The sequence below is a fragment of the Camelina sativa genome, chromosome 13, assembly GCF_030686135.1.
Source record: "Camelina sativa cultivar CO46 ecotype springtype chromosome 13, ASM3068613v1".
Lineage (NCBI taxonomy): Eukaryota > Viridiplantae > Streptophyta > Magnoliopsida > Brassicales > Brassicaceae > Camelina > Camelina sativa.
In genome coordinates, this window is record NC_141892.1 from 3,305,770 (window position 1) to 3,329,980 (window position 24,211).

General features: G+C 37.8%; 6 protein-coding genes across 23 annotated transcripts; 4 read left to right on the plus strand and 2 right to left on the minus strand.

The window, feature by feature from the left end:
• Positions 1–325: 325 nt before the first annotated feature.
• LOC104734873 (putative pentatricopeptide repeat-containing protein At5g08490) lies at positions 326–5,227 on the minus strand. 5 transcript variants are annotated; one of them, XM_087480992.1, is made up of 4 exons: positions 3,999–5,176; positions 1,703–3,894; positions 1,463–1,587; positions 326–1,029 (listed from the first exon to the last, which is right to left on the minus strand). In XM_087480992.1, exons 1-2 carry the CDS (start codon positions 4,008–4,010, stop codon positions 2,371–2,373), a joined length of 1,536 nt encoding a protein of 511 aa, XP_087337118.1. In that variant the 5' UTR covers positions 4,011–5,176; the 3' UTR covers positions 326–1,029; positions 1,463–1,587; positions 1,703–2,370. The 5 variants fall into 5 exon arrangements, with proteins under 5 accessions (XP_087337118.1, XP_087337117.1, XP_087337116.1 ...); XM_087480991.1 differs by having other exon boundaries at positions 1,703–2,733; positions 2,826–5,176; XM_087480990.1 differs by having other exon boundaries at positions 1,669–2,733; positions 2,826–5,172.
• On the plus strand, positions 868–2,426 carry LOC104734874 (VQ motif-containing protein 31-like). Of its 7 annotated transcripts, none has more exons than XM_010454548.3 (3): positions 868–1,001; positions 1,614–1,929; positions 2,023–2,426. In XM_010454548.3, the coding sequence occupies exons 2-3, from the start codon at positions 1,671–1,673 to the stop codon at positions 2,211–2,213; spliced, it is 450 nt and encodes a 149-aa protein (XP_010452850.2). In that variant the 5' UTR covers positions 868–1,001; positions 1,614–1,670; the 3' UTR covers positions 2,214–2,426. The 7 variants fall into 7 exon arrangements, with proteins under 7 accessions (XP_010452850.2, XP_087337120.1, XP_087337122.1 ...); XM_087480994.1 differs by having other exon boundaries at positions 2,026–2,426; XM_087480996.1 differs by having other exon boundaries at positions 2,035–2,426.
• Positions 5,228–5,335: 108 nt separating the features above from the next.
• Positions 5,336–9,065, plus strand: LOC104734877 (uncharacterized). 7 transcript variants are annotated; one of them, XM_010454551.3, is made up of 12 exons: positions 5,336–5,685; positions 6,051–6,197; positions 6,302–6,416; positions 6,526–6,620; positions 6,723–6,835; positions 6,958–6,995; positions 7,315–7,550; positions 7,721–7,814; positions 7,894–8,090; positions 8,180–8,399; positions 8,491–8,658; positions 8,778–9,065. In XM_010454551.3, exons 1-12 carry the CDS (start codon positions 5,461–5,463, stop codon positions 8,921–8,923), a joined length of 1,794 nt encoding a protein of 597 aa, XP_010452853.2. In that variant the 5' UTR covers positions 5,336–5,460; the 3' UTR covers positions 8,924–9,065. The 7 variants fall into 7 exon arrangements, with proteins under 7 accessions (XP_010452853.2, XP_087338438.1, XP_010452856.2 ...); XM_087482312.1 differs by having other exon boundaries at positions 5,340–5,685; positions 7,894–8,084; XM_010454554.3 differs by having other exon boundaries at positions 5,340–5,685; positions 7,894–8,069.
• LOC109128290 (defensin-like protein 109) lies at positions 9,006–9,573 on the minus strand. The gene is made up of 2 exons (XM_019234340.2): positions 9,421–9,573; positions 9,006–9,314 (listed from the first exon to the last, which is right to left on the minus strand). Exons 1-2 carry the CDS (start codon positions 9,515–9,517, stop codon positions 9,166–9,168), a joined length of 246 nt encoding a protein of 81 aa, XP_019089885.1. The 5' UTR covers positions 9,518–9,573; the 3' UTR covers positions 9,006–9,165.
• A 1,055-nt stretch (positions 9,574–10,628) lies between these two features.
• Positions 10,629–12,402, plus strand: LOC104734878 (pentatricopeptide repeat-containing protein At5g08510). The gene is made up of 2 exons (XM_010454555.2): positions 10,629–11,582; positions 11,681–12,402. The coding sequence occupies exons 1-2, from the start codon at positions 10,659–10,661 to the stop codon at positions 12,269–12,271; spliced, it is 1,515 nt and encodes a 504-aa protein (XP_010452857.2). The 5' UTR covers positions 10,629–10,658; the 3' UTR covers positions 12,272–12,402.
• Positions 12,403–12,818: 416 nt separating this feature from the next.
• Positions 12,819–24,194, plus strand: LOC104734879 (uncharacterized). 2 transcript variants are annotated; one of them, XM_087482206.1, is made up of 29 exons: positions 12,819–12,966; positions 13,057–13,188; positions 13,278–13,435; positions 13,549–13,593; positions 13,934–14,012; positions 14,094–14,167; positions 14,375–14,481; positions 14,583–14,756; positions 14,955–15,158; positions 15,277–15,454; positions 15,539–15,613; positions 15,697–16,022; positions 16,093–16,285; positions 16,384–16,621; positions 16,708–17,047; positions 17,173–17,347; positions 17,431–17,571; positions 17,673–17,922; positions 18,021–18,425; positions 18,506–18,975; positions 19,067–19,203; positions 19,298–19,479; positions 19,573–19,962; positions 20,041–20,166; positions 20,277–20,342; positions 20,423–22,179; positions 22,263–22,548; positions 22,755–22,979; positions 23,078–24,194. In XM_087482206.1, the coding sequence occupies exons 1-29, from the start codon at positions 12,898–12,900 to the stop codon at positions 23,990–23,992; spliced, it is 7,917 nt and encodes a 2,638-aa protein (XP_087338332.1). In that variant the 5' UTR covers positions 12,819–12,897; the 3' UTR covers positions 23,993–24,194. The 2 variants fall into 2 exon arrangements, with proteins under 2 accessions (XP_087338332.1, XP_087338333.1); XM_087482207.1 differs by lacking the exons at positions 12,819–12,966; positions 13,057–13,188; positions 13,278–13,435; ... (6 more) ...; positions 15,277–15,454; positions 15,539–15,613 and having other exon boundaries at positions 18,021–18,068; positions 18,163–18,425.
• The last annotated feature ends 17 nt before the right edge of the window (positions 24,195–24,211 follow it).

Below are 24,211 nucleotides of genomic sequence, written 5' to 3' on the forward strand. Positions count from 1 at the left end.
CTTTATAGGGTAAGTTCTACAAAATCCAAACGATCATAAACAGACTTTTCAAAACGGACTAAATCTGTAACTAATGGTAAGATTCGATTGTTTAATTCTGGAATTTTTAAAAGCTGTTAGTTAATTTTCATTTTATTTAAGAAAACATAAATAAAATACATTTGACTAAAAATTTCTTTAATTCTAGTTTATGAAAGTGAATAAAATAATGTATACAGGACAGTCAGTTTTATCATGAAACCAAGAAAATTATCCAAAAAATAAGGGAAGAAAAATTGAGAAGGTAAAGATTGTTGTTGCCACCTATCCTTGAGAACGCCAGGGATTAAAATGTTGTTATGGCAAGAACCTTGAAAAGAGTCAACCAGAATATCTTACAGTTACAGGAGACGAACAGAGAGTCAGTTTCGGCAGTTAAGAAACTGTCATGAGTTCAGTTAATATATCATCGTCATCGTCACATTACAGCTAAACATAAAAACCAAAAAAAAAAAGCAAAAAACAAAACAGAGTTTGGTTTGGTTTATAAAAATGGCAGAGAGAGAGAGAAAGAGAGGTTGCTGTGACGTCCCTCTCTCCCTATCTCCTTAACCGAAACGGCATGCATTTCTTCCTTCTTTAACTTCCTTTCTCCATTCCTTCACGACAAGAATGAAATTAACTCATCACAAAATATGTCATTTTTGATGTTTGACCAAACAAAAAAAACAAATGTGACAAAAACACCAAACCCAAAAACGGTTGAGAACAAAAAGGATACAATAGTCTTTTTCTTCTCCCTTATTCTTCTCCTGATTTTCCTCCCTCTTCATTTTCTTCTCTTTTCTGGTATATGAACAAGTTCTGAGCTGTGACCATTAGACCAACAACAGTCTTTATATCTTCTTTCTATCTCTCTCTTTCTATTATTTCCTTCTTCTGTTTTATGTTCCTATTTCTTCAAAAACTACAGCATTCGCATTCAAATTCCCCTTCACTTGCTGCCTCGTCTTGCTCTTCAGGTATGTCTTTCGTCCTGTTCTTCATTCTCTGTAATTCATGTGTAGGGTTGCATTAAACAGAAACCCACAAGTTTAACTTTGGCTATCAACAGTTCTCTCATCATATGAACAAGTAACCACCGTAAAGATGATGACGGAGAAGTCAGATTTAGTACATGAAAAGCTTTGTTCATTGTCATTCCTACAATTAGTAATAGCACCAAACTTTGATATAGATTTTTGAGTATACACCAAGTCAAAGCAAATTCAGGAAAAGCCAATTTTTTATTGTTTTTTTCCCCATAATATAAGAATATAGTGGTCTTTTTAAATTGCTAAGGTTTGAGTACACGACTGCCTCTTCTTTTGTATCTGTAAGCTATTAATGTTTGGCGTTGCTTGTTTTCGAAAAATTATGACAATGGAAGTCTATAAGAAAGATAACTGATACCGGATTTAGAGAAAACTTCAGAGTATTTTACCTTCCAATCCCATCACTCTCATTTCTGAACTCCTTGCATGAATCTGACGTTTATTGGTTCTTTAGATGGGACTACATTCTCCGAAGTCACTTGTCATGTTTGAATATTTTACATCTTCTGACCAACTGCATAAATGGTCGCATTGTCGCAGGTCAGAGGCCAAAATAGGTGGAATTCAAAGCCTGTTTTGTCAGAGAAAAACTTACATATGAATAACAAAGGGAGTCAGAACGTTGCTACCTGCAAGCCTGTCACTACATTTGTCCAAACCGACACCAACACTTTCAGAGAAATTGTGCAGCGATTGACAGGTCCATCAGAGAACAACTCTGCAGTAGCGCCACCAGAAGCAACAGTGATAAAAACCGTCATACAAAAGAAGCCAACTTCAAAGCTCCATGAGAGAAGGCAATGCATGAGGCCAAAGCTTGAAATTGTCAAACCTCCTCTAAGCTTTAAGCCCACTGGTACGACACCATCATCTAAATCTGGTAATACCAACCTTTTAACAAGTCCAGTGGGCACCCCTTCTTCATTGTTCTCTAACTTGTCCTTGGTAGAAGGGGAACCAGATAGTTGTACAACAAACATTGAAGAAGAGGGGAAAGCCATTAAAGAAGAAGAGGAGAAAGCCATTAAAGAAAGACGCTTTTACTTGCATCCATCGCCAAGGTCTAAACCAGGGTATACAGAACCAGAACTGCTTCCTTTGTTTCCTTTAACTTCTCCCAGTTCAAGTGGCAAACCATAAACCTGGAAGATTAATCATAAGCTTGTTCTCTGCCTACAATCCCAAAGATTATGTACATGTAGCGTTCTCACTCAAGAATTGTCTCTGTAATCTATGTGCAATGTCCTTGTGTAGACCATCATGATCTAGCTTTGCAATGTTTTATGATTTTCATCGATTAAAACACCACAGGCTCCTTCATCTGAAGAAATAAAGCATTCACTAAGTCGAAAATACTGTCTCTATGAGGGTGAGAACAATCTCCAGACACAAATACATTCCTTTGCCCATCCTCTTCTAGCCAGCTACATCCTGCTGGCTTTTTCATTTCCTTTTTCTTCATTAGGTTTCTCAACTCCATCACGCCTTCCCATTTAGCATCTGTAGCAAACATGTTCGAAATTAGAACGTGGTTCCCAGTATCGTCAGATTCAGCTTGCAAAAGATGATTTGCAACTGAGTGCCCCAGATCCATCCTGTTATAGGTTGTACATGCCCTTAACAGTGTTCCCCATATATTTGCATTAGGTTCAACTGGCATCTGTGTGACAAAAGAATATGCATCATCAAGTTGACCCCCTCGAGCAAGTAGATCTACTGCACAAGCATATTGTTCCATTGTAGGAATCATACCGTGAACCGTCCTTATTGAGTCATATATTTGCAATCCATCCTGTATTAACCCCGCATGACAGCATGCAGTCAACAGAGTTGTTATGAAAACATGATCGGGCTTAATGTTCGAGTCAATCATATGAGTGTAGATCATAAGTGCTTCCTTACCCCTACCATGTACAGCATACCCAGCTACCATAGCAGTGAACATAACCAGATCTCTATGAGCATCTGATTGGAAAACAGAATATGCATGCTTCAAGCTGCCACATTTAGCATATACATCTAGTAGAGTCCCCTTCAGGCGGATATCACCAAGTCCGCCTCTAATAATATATCCATGACATTGTCTTACTAGATGCAGAGAGGCTACCTGCGCACAAACAGGGAGGAGATTCATGATAGTCACAGTGTTAGGCCTCATCCCTCGAACTTGTATCTCACGGAAAACGCCGATGGCTTCATTAGGGCAACAACCTTCAGCATAGATACGAATCATCAAACTCCAAGTGGTGAGATCAGTTGTAGACATCTCACTGAACAGCATATGAGCATCATCATGACTTCCACTATTAAGATATCCTGATAACATCGAGTTATAGGTAACCAAATTTCTCCTCTCTGACAAACCCTGAAAGATCTTATGGGCGTACTCTACATTACCACATTTGGCATATGCATCAAGCAATGCATTGCCAAGCTTGGGTTCCTCTTCATCATGTAAAAGACCAGCCTTAAGTGAGTACCCATGAACTTCTTTTACCTTACCAACTCCCTGTACATTTGTGCAGAATTTGACTAGGCTTAAAACAGTAATAGAGTCAAGAGTTATTGCTTCATTAAACAAGTGGTGCAAGAGGTTCAAAAACCGAAATTGCCTAGGACTGTCAGCGAAGGCATCAAGTATAGTATTCCAAGATATTATATCCTTCGTGGATATCAGTGAAAAGACCCAATATGCTGCACTCGTCTCACCAAATCTTGCATAGAAACTAATGAGAGCATTCCCAACTGATGTATCCTCCAAAAGGTAAGAACGGCGCAAAATATAATTATGGATCTCTTTGCCAAAGGTCAAGTCACTTAACTGCGCACAGACAGGAAGGATGCTTACAATAGTTACCGAATCAGGAGAAACATCCCCCTTATGCACCAATTTTTGAAATAACTGCAAGGCTTTAAACCACTCACAATTTGATGCATAACCGGCTATGACAACGTTCCAAGAAACAAGATCTTTGGAACTCATCCTTGTAAACAGTGAGGCTGCTTCTTCCATTCTTCCGACTCTCAAATAAAAACTCACAAGAGAATTGCATACAAAAACATGGGTTTGCAACCAAGACCTGTGCACAACATAACTGTGAATCTGCCGTCCACTTTGATAGGCAATGTCCTTGTCCATAGAAGCGCAAACAGGCAAAATATTTGCAATAGTTGCATAGTTAGGCTCTGTAGGTTCCTTCAGCATTAGACAAAACGATCTAAATGCATGGGCCATCATCTTGTTCTCAGAAAACCCAGCAATAATCGCATTCCAAGAGACAACATCTTTGTAAGATATACCATCAAACGCAGTATAAGCATCAGGGAAGATAAGCCCGCATTTGGCATACATGGAAACCAGAGCATTCCCCACAAGTGTATCTCTTTCAAAACCGGTTTTAATAATATAAGAATGCATACTCTTCCCATTGTATGAATCCCCAAGGCGAACACACACAGGAAGAACTATCGCAAAGGTAACAGAGCTGGGCTTAGGTTCGTCAGCAAAGTGCATCGCTTTGAAAAACCTCATCGTCTCATGAACAGAAGAATCCGAAAGTCCAGTCAGAACAATGTTCCAAACAACAGGATCAACACTGTTCATTTGCCTAAACATCTTCTGGCAATCATCCATCCTCCTGCATTTCGCATACATGTTAAGAACCGACTTAGAAACCACAGTGCATTCCATATGACCAAGCTTGGTCACGAAACCGTGCAGAGCCCTCCCTGATATGACCTCAGACACTGAAGCACAAGCTTTGAAAACATCCGAAAAAACCTTGTGATCAGTTCCAAAACCAGACGAAAGTCTGAATTTTTGAACAAATTGCCGTAAAATCTCCATCTTTCCCTTAAATATCACAGCAACGCCCGTTTATTAACAAAACCCACGGTAGAGAATTTGGATCAGACATTTTCACAAACATCTGATATGCAAGAACAGTTTCTTTCCAACTTTGTAACACTACAGATATAAGCGATTTCCATATGTGACAGACACAGAGAAATTCAAAAAGCAGAATCTTTACCAATGTTTCTTATTTATCAATCAACGAAGATGTCGCTCAGTCTCCATCTCCACATAAAAAAAGCAAGCGAGTGTATTTTTCTGAGTGAACTGGAATTATAAATACATAGACTATTTTAAATCCAATTAAAAATAAAGGGTTAAAATTAATAAATTAAATTAGTTAAGTCCTTGAATGCAAATTTAGTATTCCTATTATTATTCGAAGAATAGGAAAAAAAAAGAAAAAAAAACATAAACTCGATAAATATATATAACCAACCCCTCGTCTGACTCTGCTTGACACATCTCTGATACGATAAAGTTACATCTCTCTGTTTTAAATCGGCACTGACGACGATAGCATCTTCTACGAATATGGCGCCACCGGCAGGTGAAACAGCGGCGGTGGTTGATGGCGAGCCGCAGCAGCAGCAACAGCAACGACAAGCTGGTGGGTTTGGGCAGAGTATTACAGGAATCATTAGAATCGCCATGTTCTGCTACTTTGCTTCAAAGTTCTTTTCTCCGAAACAAAAACATGCGGATCCTTCTAAGCCTTCTCACCTTATGTCCAATCTCTTTCATAGGGGAGAGCCCATGGTAATTTTTTCTTGTTTAAATCACTGGTGATACTTGCGATTAGTTTTTGTTTCGCAAATTTGATTTCGTTTCTCTCTTCTGAAGTTTTTAAAAACGTTACTTTTGGGTTTGAATCACAGAGTTTGGTCTTGTCAGAGCTTTTTTCTCTGCTTCTGGGTGGTTTAGGGTTTTACTGTGGTTGTGTATAGATTCGAGTTTAACTTCACCAGGATATGTGTTTCAGATACTTTACTGTAATAAATCAGTGGGTTTTTTTTGTAACACCGTTTTGGTTCTGGAACATGATTCTTGGGACACAGATTGGTGGCAGGGTTTTCTGATCACTGATTTGTTGTTTGGTTATGATGTATGAATCATTGTTTCAGGATATGTGGTTTTATCTTTCGGAGCATGAGAAATTCAATGACTTTGGGAATGAAGGTGCTCTTATTTGTCACGAGACAAACATACCTTATGCTGTGTGGAAGCCAGAGAGCACTAGGACCTTGTTAACGACGTATCATCCATCCGAGGTAACTTCATGTTCAACTGATATAGGTATTTGGGTTTCTTGATATGATTCTTTCTAGATTAATAATATATAGGCTCCATTGACTTACGATGTCTGTTGTTACAGGCACTGAAGAATAATGGAAGTCTCTATGCTCATGTCTTCTTTGCTCGATCTGGTTATCCTGTAGATCCCAGCGATCCGGAATACCAACCTCTTAACTGTTTTGGCAGAACACACCGTAAGACCTCCCTTTTTCATACACAAACAACCTTTTCATTGACAGTTGTTTTTGGTTGGTAGATTTATTATGTATTCGATAAGTTGGACAACTCGTTTCTCTGTTTCAGCTGTTGCGACTTACTTGCCAAAGCGTAAAGTGGATAAGAAGAAGAGTCTGCTGGGAAATCCGAAAGACTCTGATGAATCTAATGCGGAAGTTGAGGTGTGTCTCTAGGAAACTTTTTGATACAGAACTTTTTTCAATGTTTTTATGATATTGTTTGGCCTGTGATGGCACACATGCTTATGAACTAACACAAAGCAGACATCGCAGGAGGTTAATGGTAAGGATTCGGATCTCAAGGATGAAGGCCCTGTGGAATGGGTATCCCACTGGAAACCAAATGTCACAATTAACCTAGTCGATGATTTTACTCGGTAAGTTAGTTAGTACTGATAATTGGTAGATGAATAATGGAGCATGCTTTCTTTTCTTTTGGGTTCAGTTTTTACAATGAATCTCATAAAACGTTTGCTAACCATTTTCAATTTCCTTACAGCTATCCAGAGCATGGTGTACCACCAAACATTGCTCCTTGTATCCTTATATATCTACTGATGATGTGCCTGTTATTATTTGAGTTTTTGACAACTCTTTCTTTATACACATCCTTCTCTAACAATTGAAGACACTAGCATAGTAGCATGTGTATCATCTCCCATGCCATTTATAACATAAGTTGGTCTAATTTGTTTGAAAATTCAAAATTCTCAAGAACTAAAACTTGAGTTTCTGGGTTTTTGGAACTAGTGCCACATCACTCGCTGGAATCGAATATAGATGAGGATTGCTTTTCGCTATGCTATAGGTGTGATGGTCCATATTTGCTCTTTCCTTTACGTAATTTAATTGGCAGACTTAATGGTGGAACCTAGTACTGTAAACTACTACCCTACAGTTGTCTTCAATGAGTTTTGGCTGCTAAGGGATAAGTTGATTATAATCAATGAGACAGCCTCAGAGCTACCACTTAATCTGGAAGTAAGCCCCATAAGCATGACAAAGTGGCAGCTGTTTGAGCAGATTGATCAGTCTTTCCAGATTCACCGTAGCTATGGAAGCATGCTTGATGGTGAATCTGACGAACTAAAGGTAATTCTGGTCTTTCATGTTCAGCTTGCTTCATTGCCATATTACATATACTAAGATGTGCATCTAACTACTCTAACTATGATACCCGAAACTAGTAGAGAGATGTGAGTGATTGTTTTCTGTTAATTGGAGCTACGGTGATTAATTTTTTTTTAAGGTTAATTTCGCAGAGGGTGTTTTTGGAAGGAAATCCCTATCTGTTAGGCGTCACAATGTTTGTTTCGATGCTTCATTCTGTATTTGACTTCCTCGCATTCAAAAATGGTAAACACCAAAAGAGCACCTGCTTTTCTAAAATGCTTGATAAACTTAGCTATCTGATACTCTGTTGCTTTGCTTGCAGATATCCAGTTTTGGAACAAGAACAAATCTATGGAAGGACTGTCTGCGAAGTCTGTTGTGCTGAACTTTATCTGTCAGTTCATCATCTTCCTCTACCTGCTTGACAACGACACTTCATGGATGATATTGGCTAGTTCTGGAGTTGGTGTCTGCATCGAGTTCTGGAAAATAGGAAAAGTCCAGTATTTTTGTGCATGTGTAACATCAATAAAAAAACAGCAAGTGATACTTTCAATCTGATTTTTGCCTTGCGTATATATACCCTGACAAACATATAATTTTTTCAGGTTGATCGAAGTGGAATGATTCCAAGATTGAGGTTCCACGACCGTGAATCCTATGCAAGCAACAAAACTAAGGAGTATGACGATATAGCCATTAAATTCTTATCCTATGTGCTCCTCCTCCTTGTCGCGGGGTTCTCCGTATATTCACTCGCCTATGAACGCCACAAGAGTTGGTACTCATGGATCCTATCTTCACTAACGAGCTGCGTCTACATGTTTGGTAAAAAGCCTTAAAAATTCTCTTTGACCAGTTCAAAGCTCTCTTGTAGTTGCTTCTATTGAGTTGAGATCCATCTGTTATGTGTTTGCAGGTTTCATTATGATGTGTCCTCAATTGTTCATCAACTATAAGCTGAAGTCAGTAGCACATTTACCATGGAGGCAAATGACATACAAGTTCCTCAACACAATCATCGACGATCTCTTTGCTTTTGTCATCAAAATGCCAATGCTGCATCGCCTTTCTGTCTTCCGCGATGGTAAATACAAATCCATCTCTCCCTGAGTTTGTTGATTCACGTATCTAGGATAATTTTAGGATTCACAAAAAAAAGAAGAGAATGATGATGATCTAATTTTGGTGTTGTTGTTTTTGCAGGTGTGATATTCTTGATATACTTGTACCAGAGATGGGTTTACCCTGTGGACAAAACACGTGTCAACGAGTTTGGTTTTGGAGGTGAAAAAGACTCTGTGGATACAAAGAATATCACTGACCAAGAAGATGACAAGAAAACAAATTAATTAGCTTTGTGCTTTGTCTTTCTAAACAATTTTGAGCTTTTTTTTTGTTTTTTCCTGTTCTAGAAAGTTTTGTTAAATGCTATTTATACCCAGAAGGAATTTTATTTAGGATTAAAAGAAAAAAAAAAATGTATCACGGAAAGATCATTCTCGCAATACAGGACGCATATGCAGTCCTAGACTACCAGACTTATTCTTGTGAAGTAGATATAACCTTCATTGTAAGGTTCAATTACTTGTTCTTATTCATAAGTGCAGCAACAGAGGTTTTCATTATTACATTGTCCATCCGCAGTCCCCATCGAGCTACAGAACTCAATGCATTTCATCATCCCTCCCATACATGGTGCTGTGTCGAAACACTGAGTAAATCTATATTTTTCTTCAAACACTAAATCAAAAAGGTATAGTATATCAAACGTCGATAGCGAAGCACTAAAAGAAACATGTAAGCAATAACCCAAAAAAAAAAAAAAAGAAAGAAAACAGAATCTTACAAGGAATGGTTTTGAAACTTGGACGGCAATGAACAGTACAGATACCCAACATAATGGTGAAAGCAAATACTACCACTATTTTCTTAGTGAAGTCCATTGTTGTTTTAAACCTGCTCTGATACTCTACGTCTCTACGTAAATGTAACGTAGATTGATGATATTATTTATTCACAGTAGACAAGTATATATATACACATATGAATTCTAGAGAATATACACTTTGCATAACAATAGATTATAGTCAAATCATATCCCTGAATTGCCAGATATTTTACCATACTAATTAATAAGTACATATATAAAACAAACTTTATAAAGTATAAAAAATCACATTGTCATGTCATTGGTCTTCAAGCAAATGTTTAATTTTTCAGTAAGGGTAAATATGTATTTTAAATATTAGACTAATAAAATCTTTGAAATAATTATTAGTTTAAAAAAAAAAAATACTTTCTCTCACTAATTAGTTATGGAAGAAAATTACTAACTAATTTCAAAAAATTGTAAACCAATCAGAATTTAAAAACTACGATTTTATATTTCTATATACAATATGATTATTTTTCATAACTATATTTGGGAGATTTTTTTAAGATTTTAATTTTTGTTTCTCATATTATCTGCCTTTTATTTCATTTACAAATTATTTTGAATCAAATTAAAATACTATAACATTCTAAAATAATTAGTATGTAAATATATATATATATATATATATATAGATTTACCAAACAATTTCAATATTAAAAATAGATACTCTCTCAAACAAAATAACTTTTCAAAAATACATAACAATAATTATTATTATTATAGTTATAGGAAAAAATGTTGACTTTGTCTTCATTTGCTATAAAGCACGGGATATCTCCTAGTATCTCTAATTAAAAATTTATGACTAAAATAACATTCCATAAATGTATTCAACAAAGTTTTATAAATTCTAAATTAATGAGGATATATTCTATAGTATTCATTTTACAATATATCATAAATATTTTCTTATATATCTATATATAAAAACAAAATTTTATGTAAAATTTATAAACTTGTTGGCAGATATTTGCTTGCAAGATTACTTAATACGACGCCGTTAGTTGGTCGGTGACTTATATGGGCCGTAATCTTCAACCTTTCTGCAATGCAACTAACGACGATTGAGCCCATATACATAATTAAGTTAACAACACCGTTTCTTATATAACGCATTAGTAGCGCGTGAGAAAAGTGGACGCGTGGGAATGAATCAGATCAAGCAGCTCCACGCGCAGTGTATCAGAACAGGAGTAGACGAAACCAGAGATCTCTTACAACGACTGCGTCTGATTCCAAACCTTGTTTATGCCCGAAAGCTCTTTGATCTTCATCGAAACCCTTGTATCTTCCTCTACAACAAGCTAATTCAAGCTTACTCTGTTCATGGCCAACCCCATGAATCAATCGTCCTCTACAATCTCCTCTCCCACAATGGTCTCCGACCAAATCACCACACTTTCAATTTCATCTTCGCAGCTTCTGCTTCGTTTTCGTCTGCTCGACCTTTACGGTTGCTTCATTCGCAGTTTTTCAAATCCGGGTTTGAGTCTGATTCGTTCTGCTGCACTGCTCTAATCACTTCCTACTCGAAGCTAGGAGCATTGTGTTGTGCGCGCAGAGTGTTCGACGAAATGTCTAGCCATGTACCGGTCTGGAATGCAATGATCACGGGCTACCAGAGACATGGTGATACGAAGGCGGCGATGGAGTTGTTTGATTCCATGCCTAGTAAGAACGTTACCTCGTGGACCACCGTCATTTCTGGGTTTTCTCAGAACGGGAATTACTCTGTAGCTTTATCGATGTTTTTGTGTATGGAGAAAGACAAATCCGTGAAACCAAACCATTTTACTGTAGCTAGTGTTCTCCCCGCTTGTGCAAACCTAGGGGTATTGGATATTGGCCGAAGATTAGAAGGCTATGCTAGAGAGAACGGGTTCTTTGATAACATTTACGTGTGTAATGCTCTTCTAGATATGTACTCAAAATGTGGAATGATTGATGTAGCCAAACGTTTATTCGATGAAATTGGGAACCAGAGAAATTTGTGCTCCTGGAACTCCATGATCGGTAGTCTTGCTACTCACGGGAAACATGACGAAGCTCTTGAACTTTATGCCCACATGTTGGTGAGCGTTTCTGTTTTGTTTCTTCTTCAGTTCAAAAGCATGTTGATTCCTCTGTTCTTTAGAGTTCTAACACTTATAATATTCTGTTGGTACTTCAGCGAGAAGGAGAAAAACCCGATACAGTGACATTTGTTGGGTTGCTGCTAGCTTGTGTTCATGGTGGGATGGTGGTGAAGGGCCAAGAATTGTTCAAGTCCATGGAGGAAGTTCACAAGGTTTCGCCAAAGCTAGAGCACTACGGATGCATGATCGATCTCTTAGGGCGTGTTGGGAAGCTGCAAGAAGCCTGTGATCTCATCAAAACAATGCCAATGAAACCAGATGCTGTGGTATGGGGAACCCTTTTGGGTGCTTGTAGTTTCCATGGAAATGTTGAGATAGGAGAGATAGCAAGCGAGGCACTGTTCAAGCTTGAACCAACAAATCCAGGTAACTGTGTGATCATGTCGAATATATACGCCGCCAATGAGAAGTGGGATGGAGTTTTGAGGATGCGGAAGTTGATGAAGAAGGAAACGATGACAAAGGCTGCTGGTTATAGCTATTTTGTGGAAGTAGGAGTTGAAGTTCATAGATTCACTGTGGAAGATAAATCACACCCAAGATCTTACGAGATCTATCAGGTTCTTGATGAAATTTTCAGGAGAATGAAACCTGAGAAGAGTCAGCTTGAACAACTATGCATATGAAAGGCAGATGTTTGCTTTCTTCACTTGTTCAGTATCAATGTCGAACTGAATGGGTCTATTGAAACTACAACAATATGTGATTTTGGCGTTTTTCACATTCCTAGACTCAAATCAAATGAGATTCTTCGGTATACAGTATCATCCAGTTGTTGAAACAAACCGAAACGCAAATTATGTATATCAATCAATTTACATCGAACATGACGAGATGAGACGATAGAAAGCTGACATGGAATTCGTGTAGGTGAAATTGAGACGAGATCATCACTGGTTTTCTATATATCGATCGAATTGTAACGCTCAAACTTCATCAAAAACATTTGACAAGAAAGAATACATAATACAAAACCGGAACCGAGGATATCAAAGTTCCGGTATACTTTATCTAACCGACAAGTTACCCTACCCGGTCTAAAATAGTATTATTCGTTTTGACTTAATTTTTTAAAACTAATTTAAAGATTTTAAGGGTTTTGACTTTTTTTTTTTTTTTTTTTTTTTGACCTAAAACACAAAAGGCGACTGTCAAACTCTCAAAATCGTTTATCCCAACGCAAAAAAAAAAAAGAAGAAGCCGATCGCTCTGGCATCCATCTGTATTGAATTCGCTTCGAAGTTTGCTCATCATGGCGACTGCTGCTGATTCTCGGGCTGTCAAGTCACATAGCAACTCTGAGGGAAGGAAGAGATTTGTGGTTGGTCTTCTCGTAATCAATTATTCACTGACATGAGTGTTTTTGGTCACATGCATGCTCTCTCTAATTTAATTATGGTTTCTTACTCAGTTTAAGAATTTCGCCGAGAAAGTGAATGAAATTGAAAGCAAGGTCCTCAAAGTCTTTAGGAGCTTACATAAGGTGAATGATGAGCCTTCACAGGGTTCCACATATCTCAAGGATTGCCTCGTTGAATTTAGGGTATGTTGAATGATGATGGAAATTTTCACATCGATTGCAGGAATGAATGAATTAAAGTTTCGTTCAATTTTGTTTGGTTTTAAATGCAGGAACTGAATACAGCAGCGGATTTTATAAAATTTTATGAAGAAATGTTGCCCTGTGTTCAAACTCTGCCGTTGGTTGCCTTGCATCAAGATTTAATTTTCTCTAAACTTGTCTCTGGTTTACATGTCAAAGCAAGATTCTCTCTCGAAGCCTTTCTATGGTTTTGCTATCTTCTTCACTCTTAACTTCTTCTTATTCACTCAAAATTGATACAGAAAATTTATAATCTCTGTTTTTTTCACCTTTTTCTTCTTCTTTCTCTTTTTTGCTTAGGTTGATATATGCTTTATCGAGGGATCTCTTGGACGGCTTTCTTCCGTGAGTATTTTTTTTTTCTAATTCTTTTCAGCTGCACAATCCTCTTTTATGGTTTTTGGAAGTGCGCAGGATCAAATATTAGATTTCCAGGCACACTCTGTAATGATCTAACTTTGTGGAAGTTATTGCGTTGAATTGTTTTGAGATGCATACAGAGTACTCATGGAACACTGGAAAATCTAGTTTTTTTTTCACTTGTATGAACTGATTTAGTAACCGCCCTTAAATGCAATGCTTACAAACTGCTATTGAAATTTTGTTGTCTCCCTTCCTTCTCTTTGAATTTGCGTACATTGGATCTTATATCTTCTAACCAATTGTTGCTTTTGTCCTTGTCTAGCTTCCTTCCACAGCTTGTTAACTCCATAGTGACTCTCCTGAGAAATGGTGGACAGAAAGAACCAGATATTCTTGAGCAGGTTTTTGCTCTCTTGTCTAACACATTCTCCCCTCAGGACAATGCTTAATATTATCTTCTTCTTCTTCTTTTTTTTTGGCAGATATTCTTATCATGGTCGCACATAGTGCGGGATCTGCAGAAGTATCTCATATGTGACATCGAAGGTATTCTCAGGTAAGTACGGAATTGTATAGTTCTTCTGGACTATATGAGTAGGTTATCTGTTACTAGCAGCCTGACTTAGGTTCTTTGCTGTGGACTAATATTGTAGTTGTCTTCCGTTAAGGTCAAAATACATAAAACACACATATTGTTGGGGTTTCTTATATCTTACGCTGTAGGATTTTCTTTACTTTCTAAAAGAATCTTCGTTTGATGTAGGGATACATTGGAGCTGAGGTATTACCCCGGCGAACATATCATCAAATTGATGTCACCTTCCATATCATTTTTGTTGAGGACTGCACGGGATGAGCAACTCGAAATAGGTGATGAATTGCTTTTCATTTCTCTCTCTCTCTCTCTTTTTGTTTGTTTCATATCTATGTTAGGGACAGTCCAGTTGACTCTTGTCCCATGAACATTGCAGGGATCAAAAGGATCCTCTCCGAAATTGCATATCCACTGAAAAAATGTGGAGGAGATAGTATACTATATCATGTGATGAGGGGTACCTCTGAGCATCTTCATTCCAAAGCTGGGAAGGTTTTGAGTTTCTTACTGAAAGATTCAACATTGTCCTTGGGTGATCAACTTCCTCAGGGCAAGTCCTCTTTTCTAAACATAGCGTTGAAATATTTCATTAAGTCTAATGATCTCTGTTTCGCATGTGATTAGTTTAGGAATTAAGTTTAGAGAATGGGAAGTTGGTGTTGGTTTAATCCTGAATTTATACTCCTAAGCTGTTTTACATGGTTCCCTTTCTTCTGACCTTGGTTGGACCCTGTATTTCGTTTTCCAGGTTCTTGTAGTATAGTAGAAGCTTTGAGTTCAACTTTGCAAAGAATATGCAAGGATTTTAAAGCAGAAGAATTATTTGTTATGTGGAACTGCCTGTATGAAGAAACAAAAGAATCAATCAAAAACAAAGCAACAGATCATTTAAGCCGACTCCTGACTCTTCTTACTTCAGTTGTTAGGGTTGAGAAAGGTCTCAAGGTTTATGGTGAGTTATTAAGTAATCCAATTTTTTCGACTTTCTTGCTGTTGTTCTTTCTTGTGTGCAGAAAGCATACATTTTCATGATCTTATTGGCTATTTATGTCGTTGTCAATGTGTAACAGATTACCCATATTTGGTTGGACTCGTGAGCCAGATTGTGCCAACTTTTATAGATTCCTCTGCTGTTCTTGATAAAGTTATGGGACTAATGTTATGCACCATTGACAGTCCCAGTGCTGCCAATGAAATGGAATCCATTGCTTCGCAATGGGCTCCCATTTTTTCCGTGAAGTGTTCGAGGTATTTTGTATACAATTGATCTATTTATACTTTTCAACGCTAAATATTCTATTTTCTTTATAATGGATCATGCAATCTTTGCAGTTTGCTGAGTTTTTTGCGAGAGTTGCTAGCTAAGGATAAATTCATTCTGAAAGCCTTTACAAGTAATATATTAAGGCAAGATCCACGTCGTTTTTTTTTGTTACCTCTCTAACTCTGCCTCTCATTTATGTCTTTAGTGACTAACTTGTGTATTGCAGTTCGATCAACAATATGATTTTGGTGTCTCCTGAGGAGGTTATTCCTCTGTTACTATCACTGTGTGAGAGTGAGCAAACAAGTCATGAGAGGGTGAACATCATAGATGAATCATTTGAGAGCAAATTTGAGAGAATTCATGAGTTCTTGGAAGAGAAGATTAAGAAAATCCAAACGAATATAGAGAATATAGGATTAGCTCAAATTGAAGAGGCTGAGTTGGCTGCTGCTTTGGGAGCTATCAAATGTTTTCCCTATTTTAAAGAGGATCCATCATTGCTGGTTTGCTTTAAAAATACTCTCATACAGCATTTGGCAGCCTCAGTTGGTAAGTTTTTGCCATGCCATTCACGTCTTATTTCTTAGAAGTTATCATAACTCAAATTTTTCATTTTCAGTAAACACTTTTAGTGCTCCGGAACTGATGTGGCAGAGCTTACTTGGTGCTGCTTTGAGGTCATGTCACAAATTCTCTTCTAGTGGAAGACTCATCGACAGTCATCTAGAGGAAGCTTTGTCTCTTGCTAAATCTTACAAGTCATGTGTACAAGTGCTGTCTCCTGTGGCTGACTATTTGGATTTTGTGTATAGGTGAGTTTATATGTTCTGGTGGTTTGTTTATTCAGTGTTATTCTTCCCCATGTTTGATGACTCTGTGATGGTACACTGATACGTTTTTTTATTCACAGGCCTCTATTAGCTAAGAATGATAAGGCATGTCCAGAGCTCCAAGCAAATATTGCTAAAGATGCGTTTGACATATTTTCTGAAAATTTATGTCACTCTAAAAAAGACGTCCGTCTTGTGACTTTAAGGATTTTGTGCCATTTTGAAACTTCGTATCCCAAGCCTTCTTTTGAAGAGCATCCTCCAATGAAGAAACTGAGAACTGAAGTCATGCAAAAGTCTTCCCCTGAAAGCAACAATGTGAGTAGATATCCTTACTTCTGTATCCCTCTGCACTCTATAATCGTCTTAACTAATTTAAGAAAAAATTCCCTTCAAATTACCAGGTTCTTCAGTTATTGAAAGCAATCGAGGAGTCTCATCTCACAGTATCGACTGAAAGGGAGTTGGTCAAGGACATTAATACTATACAAAACTATCTCTCTGCTGGCAGGATACATGACACATATGTGCCACTTGTATTTAAGGGAATGATAGGGTTATTTTATAATCAATTTTGGGAAATATGGGAACCAGTATCTGAGTGCCTTGCGGTTCTTATGACGAAGCATACAGGAGCGGTGTGGAATGATTTTGTTCATTATTTGGGCCAGTGCCAACTAAAACTTGAAGCACTCGACAATCATAGTGAGAATGAAAACGACAGCATTTCACAGATGCATACTGGTAGGTTTTTTCAATAATTTGTGTCTCTATATTACAATATTTTGCATCTCTTACAGTATCCTTTTCATCTATATATCTTTTTTCTCTTCTTTATAGTTCTAATGTTTGTCTTATTCAATCTTCAGTTCTGATAGAGCGTTTTAATTCGTCTGATACTATACGGTCCACACCTACTGGAAAAGTAGTATCTCTGTTGCTCAAGACCTTACAAAAAATTCCCACTGTTGCACAGTCTCGAGCCTCTGATCTTCTCCCTTTGTTATTAAAATTTCTGGGATACAACAGCGAAAATCCTTTGAGGTAATCATATCGCTATGTATTTTGTTCTTGAAGAGTAACTGAATCATCTTCTGTTGCCATAAGTCTTTCTCTCTACGTTGTAGGGTCGGATTATATAATGGCGGAGCTTGTAAAGGAGAGGAGTGGAAGGGGTTGCTTTTACAATGGTTGGCTTTACTGAAGTTGATGAAGAATCCGAGGTCTTCTTGTTTTAGTCAGTTTGTAAACGATGTTATGGAGAGCAGGTTGATTTTAATAATCCATTGTTCTTTTGAATATCTTGGAGTAAGATAATTTCGTTGACATCTCTCTGCATGCGTTTTGTGTTCTTTGGATGTTTTACCAGGTTCCTAGACCATAATGATGCTGAAATACAAATGAGTGTCCTAGAGTGCCTTGTGTTGTGGAATGACTATCTACTCCCACACCGCCATCGCTTGGAGAATTTGATCAAACCAAAAGAACTGAGAGAAGAGCTCGCGACCTGGAACTTCTCCATGGACATCGAAGAAGCTCACAGATGTCATTTTGTTTCTCTTGTAATTAGGATCCTCATGCCTAAAGTTAGGAATTTGAAGACTTCTGCGTCGCGTAAGGTACATACTAATATTTTCTTTTTAGTTTACTTCACCTTTGCCAATGCGGGTTATCATTTAGGTCTCAATAATTTTTTTTTTTCTTTTTCTTTTCTCAGCATACAAGTATTCGTCACCGGGAGGCGGTTCTTGGCCTTATATCTCAGGTAGATGTTAATGAACTTTCTCTGTTCTTCGCATTGTTGATGAAGCCTTTAAACATCATATCAGAGGAAACAATGGACTTGTTTTGGAGCTCAGGCAAAAGCTCTCTGGATTATTTCCAAAAGTCGAATTTTCTCAAATCTATCAACGCCGATACTATTTCGACCTTATCCTGGAAGAAGAAATTTGGTTTTCTTCATGTCATACAACACATACTTGAAGTCTTTGATGTATTACATGTCCGACCATTTCTAGACTTTCTGATGGGATGTGTTGTCCGGCTATTGATAACCTATGATCCAAATATCGACGAAGAAAAGAGCATTGATAAAGAGATTGTTTCAACATATCTCGACCAGGTAAAATTGTTATTAAGGTTTCCGCTCATTTCATTTCTTTGGAACATATTGACCGTCTCTTTTTCTTTTTTTTGGTGTAGGCTGGCAGTTCTTTAAAGCAATTTAAAGAGTTGAGATCCTTATGTTTGAAGATCATTGCTCGTGTTCTTGAAAAGTACAAGGATTGTGATCTTGGCTCTGAGTTCTGGGACCTCTTCTTTTCTGCAGTGAATTCGTTAATCAAGAGTTTTAAGCAGGAGGGTTCTAGCAGTGAGAAACCAAGCTCATTGTTCTCATGCTTCTTGTCGATGAGTAAAAGCCGCAGTCTCATCACCTTGTTATGTCGGGAAGAGTCTCTTATTCCAGACATATTTTCAGTTATAACAGTGGCCACAGCTTCAGAAGCTATAAAGTCCTCTGCCTTGAGTTTCATAGAGAATCTGCTCTGTCTTGAGAGTGACTTGGATGATCATGATGATGATGACCATATTATCAAAGGATTCTTAGATCCATATATAGAGGCACTGATTAACAGCTTGCATTCTCTTTTCCGCTGGGATATGTTGAAAAGGTAAGGGCTCTTGTTAATTAAAAGACTTTGTTACTTTCGTCTTTTGTTTCTACTTCTTTTGTTTTAAAGAAAAAGTGTTAATTATGACCAGGAAATCATTCAAGTATCATGGAGAAAGAGAGATTAAGATACTTAAACTATTGTCGAAGCACATCGGAGATGAATCTAATGTAATGGAGTATTTGGATATCTTGCTGTCTTTCTTGGATAAACGTGTGAAAGATTCTGGTATGGTTACTGTTACTTATTAGTCTCATTTCTTTTCTTGGTTAGAATTATAATGTTGATTGTCTCTTGTGTGACTGTCTTATTGTTTATACAGATATTCATCGTGAGGCTTTGGTAGCCATTAAGGAAATCACATCGTTTCTTGGGAGTGAGAGTACTAGCAAAATTATTGATACAATCTCTCCTCTGCTTGTTGATGCTGCACATGATGTTAGATTATGCATTTGTGATCTTCTTATATCTCTTGCAAAAATCGACCCCTCTCTGGATCTAATGGTAAGTATACAAATCTCTGTTTGAAGCTGTGAGTCATTTCCTTCTCATTTTGTTTTGAGACTGTAACAAACTACTGGTTGCGTCATCCTACAGGCGAAATGCGTCTGCGATATGAATGCAACCTCACCTATGGAAGTTGATGACCTTGACTATGAAACAATAATTAAAGCTTATGCAAAGATTGATGCAGATTTCTTTACCAAATCCTCGGAGCAGCAGATGATGATTATACTCTCACAGAGTTTATACAACATATCATCATCAGAAGTTACTTTAAAGGATTGTGCATTCAACCTCTTGTGCACTTTTATTGAATTTTCAGCTTCTATACTTTGCCAAGAGGCTTCAGCTCACTCTGACAATGGCAAAGAGGTTTCAAAATCTGATGCAACCTGGACAGGAGATCTTGTGTTGTGGATTATAAATAAGTTTATTTTGAAACACATTGGAGATGCACTAAACAGAGGAATTTCTAGTGGAAAGGTACTGCTTACTAAGATGGATATCCTTAGCTCTCTTGTTTGCATTAAAGATTCTTAGAAACGAATAATTTTGCTGCAGGAGGAGATTCTCTTGATACGCAAAATGGTGACAAAACTTCCAGATTCCGGGAATCTTGCTGCATTCGGACCCTTATGCTCTGAAAACGATGACATTGATTTCTTTAAAAACGTCTTTAGCATTCAGGTAAAATGACTCCTTCACATTTTGTATCTTTGCAGCTTATATAGCTTATAGTTTATGAAAGATGATAGAAACCTTATAGTGACTTTTTATTTCTTTTAAATGTCTTGTAGATACACCGTAGAAAAAAGGCGATTAACCGTTTTGCCAAGGAGATCAAAGATAGAAGTCTGCCTGAGGTGATCTCTTTGCGTCTCTTAGATTCTTTGAATTCTATTTTTTGTAGTGTCAATATGACCAATTGCTATTGGGGTTGCAGGGCGTAATGAGAAAATTTCTAGTCTCAGTGTTTTTCAACATGCTGCTTGATGGAGAAAATAAAAAAGGTCAAGACAGAAAAGGTCAGAATAGAAAAGGTCAAGATAAAAATGTTCAAAATCTCCATGACGCATGCGCAGAAGCCCTTGCATCCGTGTCAGCTCATATGAGTTGGTGCTCGTACTACGCTCTGCTGAATCGGTGTTTCCGTGAGATGAAGACGCATACGGAGGACAAGAGAAAGCGTCTGCTGAACCTCGTCTGCTCGATTTTGGACAAATTTCATTTTGCAAAAGATGGTCACGAACAGGAGGTTAGGACTTGCCTCGAGAAAACCTTGTTCCCCAAGATACAGAAGCTGATGGATTCTGAATCTGATAGTGTTACTCTGAGAAGCTATGTAGCTGCGGTGAAGGTTCTAAAGCTGCTCCCCAAAGAGATAATGGACTCAAATCTTGATTCTCTAGTTTATAAAATTTCCAAATTTTTAAGGCATCGGGAGGACCGCACACGTGATGAAGCCAGAAAGGTTCTGGCTGCTTGTTTGAAGGAACTTGGGCTGGAGGGTTACTTGCAACTTTTCCTTCAAAAACTTGTTTCATTACTTAACAAAGGATCTGAGGTTCATGTGCTCGGGTACACTGTCAATTCCATCTTATCTGAGTGCCTGCCAAACCCTACGGGTTGGATGTTGGATCATTGTTTGGGAAATCTCCTTGATGTGGTGGAAGCTGATATCCTTGGAGATGTTGATGAACACAAAGAGGATAGAAAATATTCATTGAAGACGAAGAAAGAAACGAAAACACGCAAGTCACTTGCTACTCTGAAATTGATTGCTGAAAATGTAACGTTCAGAAGCCATGCACTGAAGCTCCTTTCTCTGGTGACTAGACAGCTGCAGAGGCCTATGACTTCAAATTTAAAATCCAAACTGGAGGATATGTTAAAGCATATTGCGTTTGGTATTGAAGGCAATCCATCTGTGGATCAAGGAGATCTTTTCTGTTTTATATACCACCGTGTTGAAGATGGTAATAACAACAGTAGTTGCCTTGGAGATCAAGCGTCTTCTGTACCATCCAAAAAGAAAAGGAAATCGAGACATCTGCAAGATAGTTGTGGTGGTAAGTCCTGTCCACATCTCATAACCGTGTTTGCTCTGGACTTATTGCACAAAAGACTTAAGAAAATCCAACCCAGGAATACTAATGAAGAGCTGGTGTCGAAGTTGGATCCATTTGTCAAATTACTTGTTGGGTGCTTGAGCTCTAAATATGAAGATGTTGTGTCTTCATCTGTTAGTTGTTTCACTGCATTAATAAGCTTACCTTTGCCCTCCCTCAAGTCTGAAGCAGGTAAAGTGATAACCATCACTGCTGAGTCTGCAGTGAGTTCCAGTAGTCATCTTGTGCAGTCAGGAAAAAAGGTTTTAAAAGCTGTTCTCGGCAATGAAAAATTCAATTTCTCATCTGAGGAGTTGAATATGCTGATTCAGCTCCCCATGTTTGTTGATCTGGAATCGGATCCATCTGTGGATTCATTGAATGCTTCTCTTTCACTTCTCAAGGCCATTGTGAAAAGGAAAGTTCCGAAGATATATGATGTTGCGGATCAGGTTTCAAAGTTGATGATCACACATAACGATGAATCAGTCTGCAAGAAGTGCAAAGAGTTACTTTTAGATTTTTTGGTGAATCATACACTCTCTAAGAAACGCCTAGAAGGACATTTTAACTTTCTGCTGAAAAATCTGAGGTATGTATGTGCACTAATTAAGCTTTGTGGAAATATGGCCTCTTATTTTGTTTCAAATATTAACTGTATTTTTCTTTCACCAGCTATGAACATTCAAGTGGAAGAGAAGTAGTTCTTGAGGTTCTTGAAGATCTTATCAAGAAATTCTCACAACCTAAACTGGGGAAGCAGTCAGTTCTTGACCAGCAGTCTCAAATTTTGTTTGTTGAGCTTACTCGTCGCTTGGCAACTGATGATGCTAAAGATTCGCTGACCAAGATCTGTGATTTGATGAAACTTCTGATAGGTCGCACTAGTAATTATAAATTCTGTCTTGAGCTATGTCTGGGTTGGTATAAGCAGGAGAACACACAGGCTAAAGCAGCACAGGTAAATTTCTCTGAGTGCCCCGTGCATGTTCTGTTTGACGATAGTTATGTATCAGATCAGTAGGAAATATATGAAATAATAACTTATAACTTGACATGCTTCTTATTGGAAATTTATGGCTTGTAACATCTTCACAAAGCTTTGTTTTTGTGGTATGTGCGTTACCTTTTGCGGCTCTCTCATTCATTTGTTGGATGGCTGTGCAGGTACTGGGATTTTTCATTGAAGTCAGGAAGGAGGCATTTTCGGAGCAGATCCAGAGTATATTGTTGCAGGAGGCTAAATCGATTTTGGAGTCTGCTGTACAGTTGCAAAATAATACTGTTGAGGAAGGCAGCATTCCTTTCTGGAAGGAAGCATACTTATCTCTTGTTATGATCGAGAAGATGCTCAAGCAGTTTCCTGATTTATGTTTCGCAAAACATTTAGAGGTAATAATGTTGTCAACAAATCTAGTTCTGAGAAGTTGTTGTCTCGTTAATCATTTCAGTATTTCCTTTGATGGTTGATCTTTTTCTTGTTACTTCAGGATGTATGGAAATGGGTGTTTAAGTTGTTGTTGCACCCACACGTATGGTTGCAAATTATAACCTGCCGGCTCCTGAATTACTATTTCAAGAAATTAGCCGAGTCTCGGAAAACAGTAGCTGATTCTCTTCTTGGTAAGCCAAGTAGCCTTTTCATGGTAGCTGCTTCTCTTTGCTTCCAGTTAAAGATAAATGTCATTGCAGAAGAAGGCAACGACCAAAACAATGATGTTACTGAAGAAGATATTGTCACACAGAATATTGTTTTTGCCGTCTCTGGTCTTCATTTAAGGATTGGACAGTCAGATCATGAGTACTGGTCCAGTCTTGACAAGGATGAGCAAGCGGAGTTCCTTGAAGCCTTTGTACTATATGATTCAGGGAAAGTAAGGTCTACTTTCTTGGCTCTTACTTCAGGCAGCGAGAAAAGCCAAGATGATGTAAGAAAGGTATTGATTGGAAGTTTGCTCAAAAGAATGGGGAAGCTTGCTCTTGATATGGACGTGATTCATATGAGAATCGTGAGAATTGTGTTGAGCGTGTATAAAGAATTTGCGTCAAGGTTGAGTCAAGAAGAGTGTCGCCTATATGCCTACAGAATTCTGTTTCCGCTGTACAAAGTCTCCCAAGGGTTTACAGGGAAAGTCATCTCAGGTGAGTTGAAACAGCTAGCGGAAGAGGTAAGAGACAGTATAAGAGACGAGAGGTTAGGTAGCCAAGTGTTTGTGCAAGTGTACAGCGAAATCAAAAAGAGTTTGGAAGCCAAGAGGGAGAAGAGGAAGCGTGAGGAGAAGCTAATGGCGGTGATAAACCCTGAGAGAAACGCAAAGAGGAAACTGAAGCTAGCTTCAAAGAACAAGGCTAACAAGAAAAGGAGGATTATGAGCAATAAAATGGAAAGATGGTCACGCTCTTAAGAGTTACCCTTTTGATTAGAATTGGAATTAACTTGTAAATCCTGATTATTTTATTTCGCCTATATATATGGTGTACATGCAACAAGTGACTGCACGCACTTCCAGTACACTGTTATACAACACAACAGCAGAGAAACAAAAATACCATTTTTTTTGTTTTTTTGCGAGTTAATTATATAATAAGGGAATGAATCACCCAGTATTTATTTTGTTGTTTGA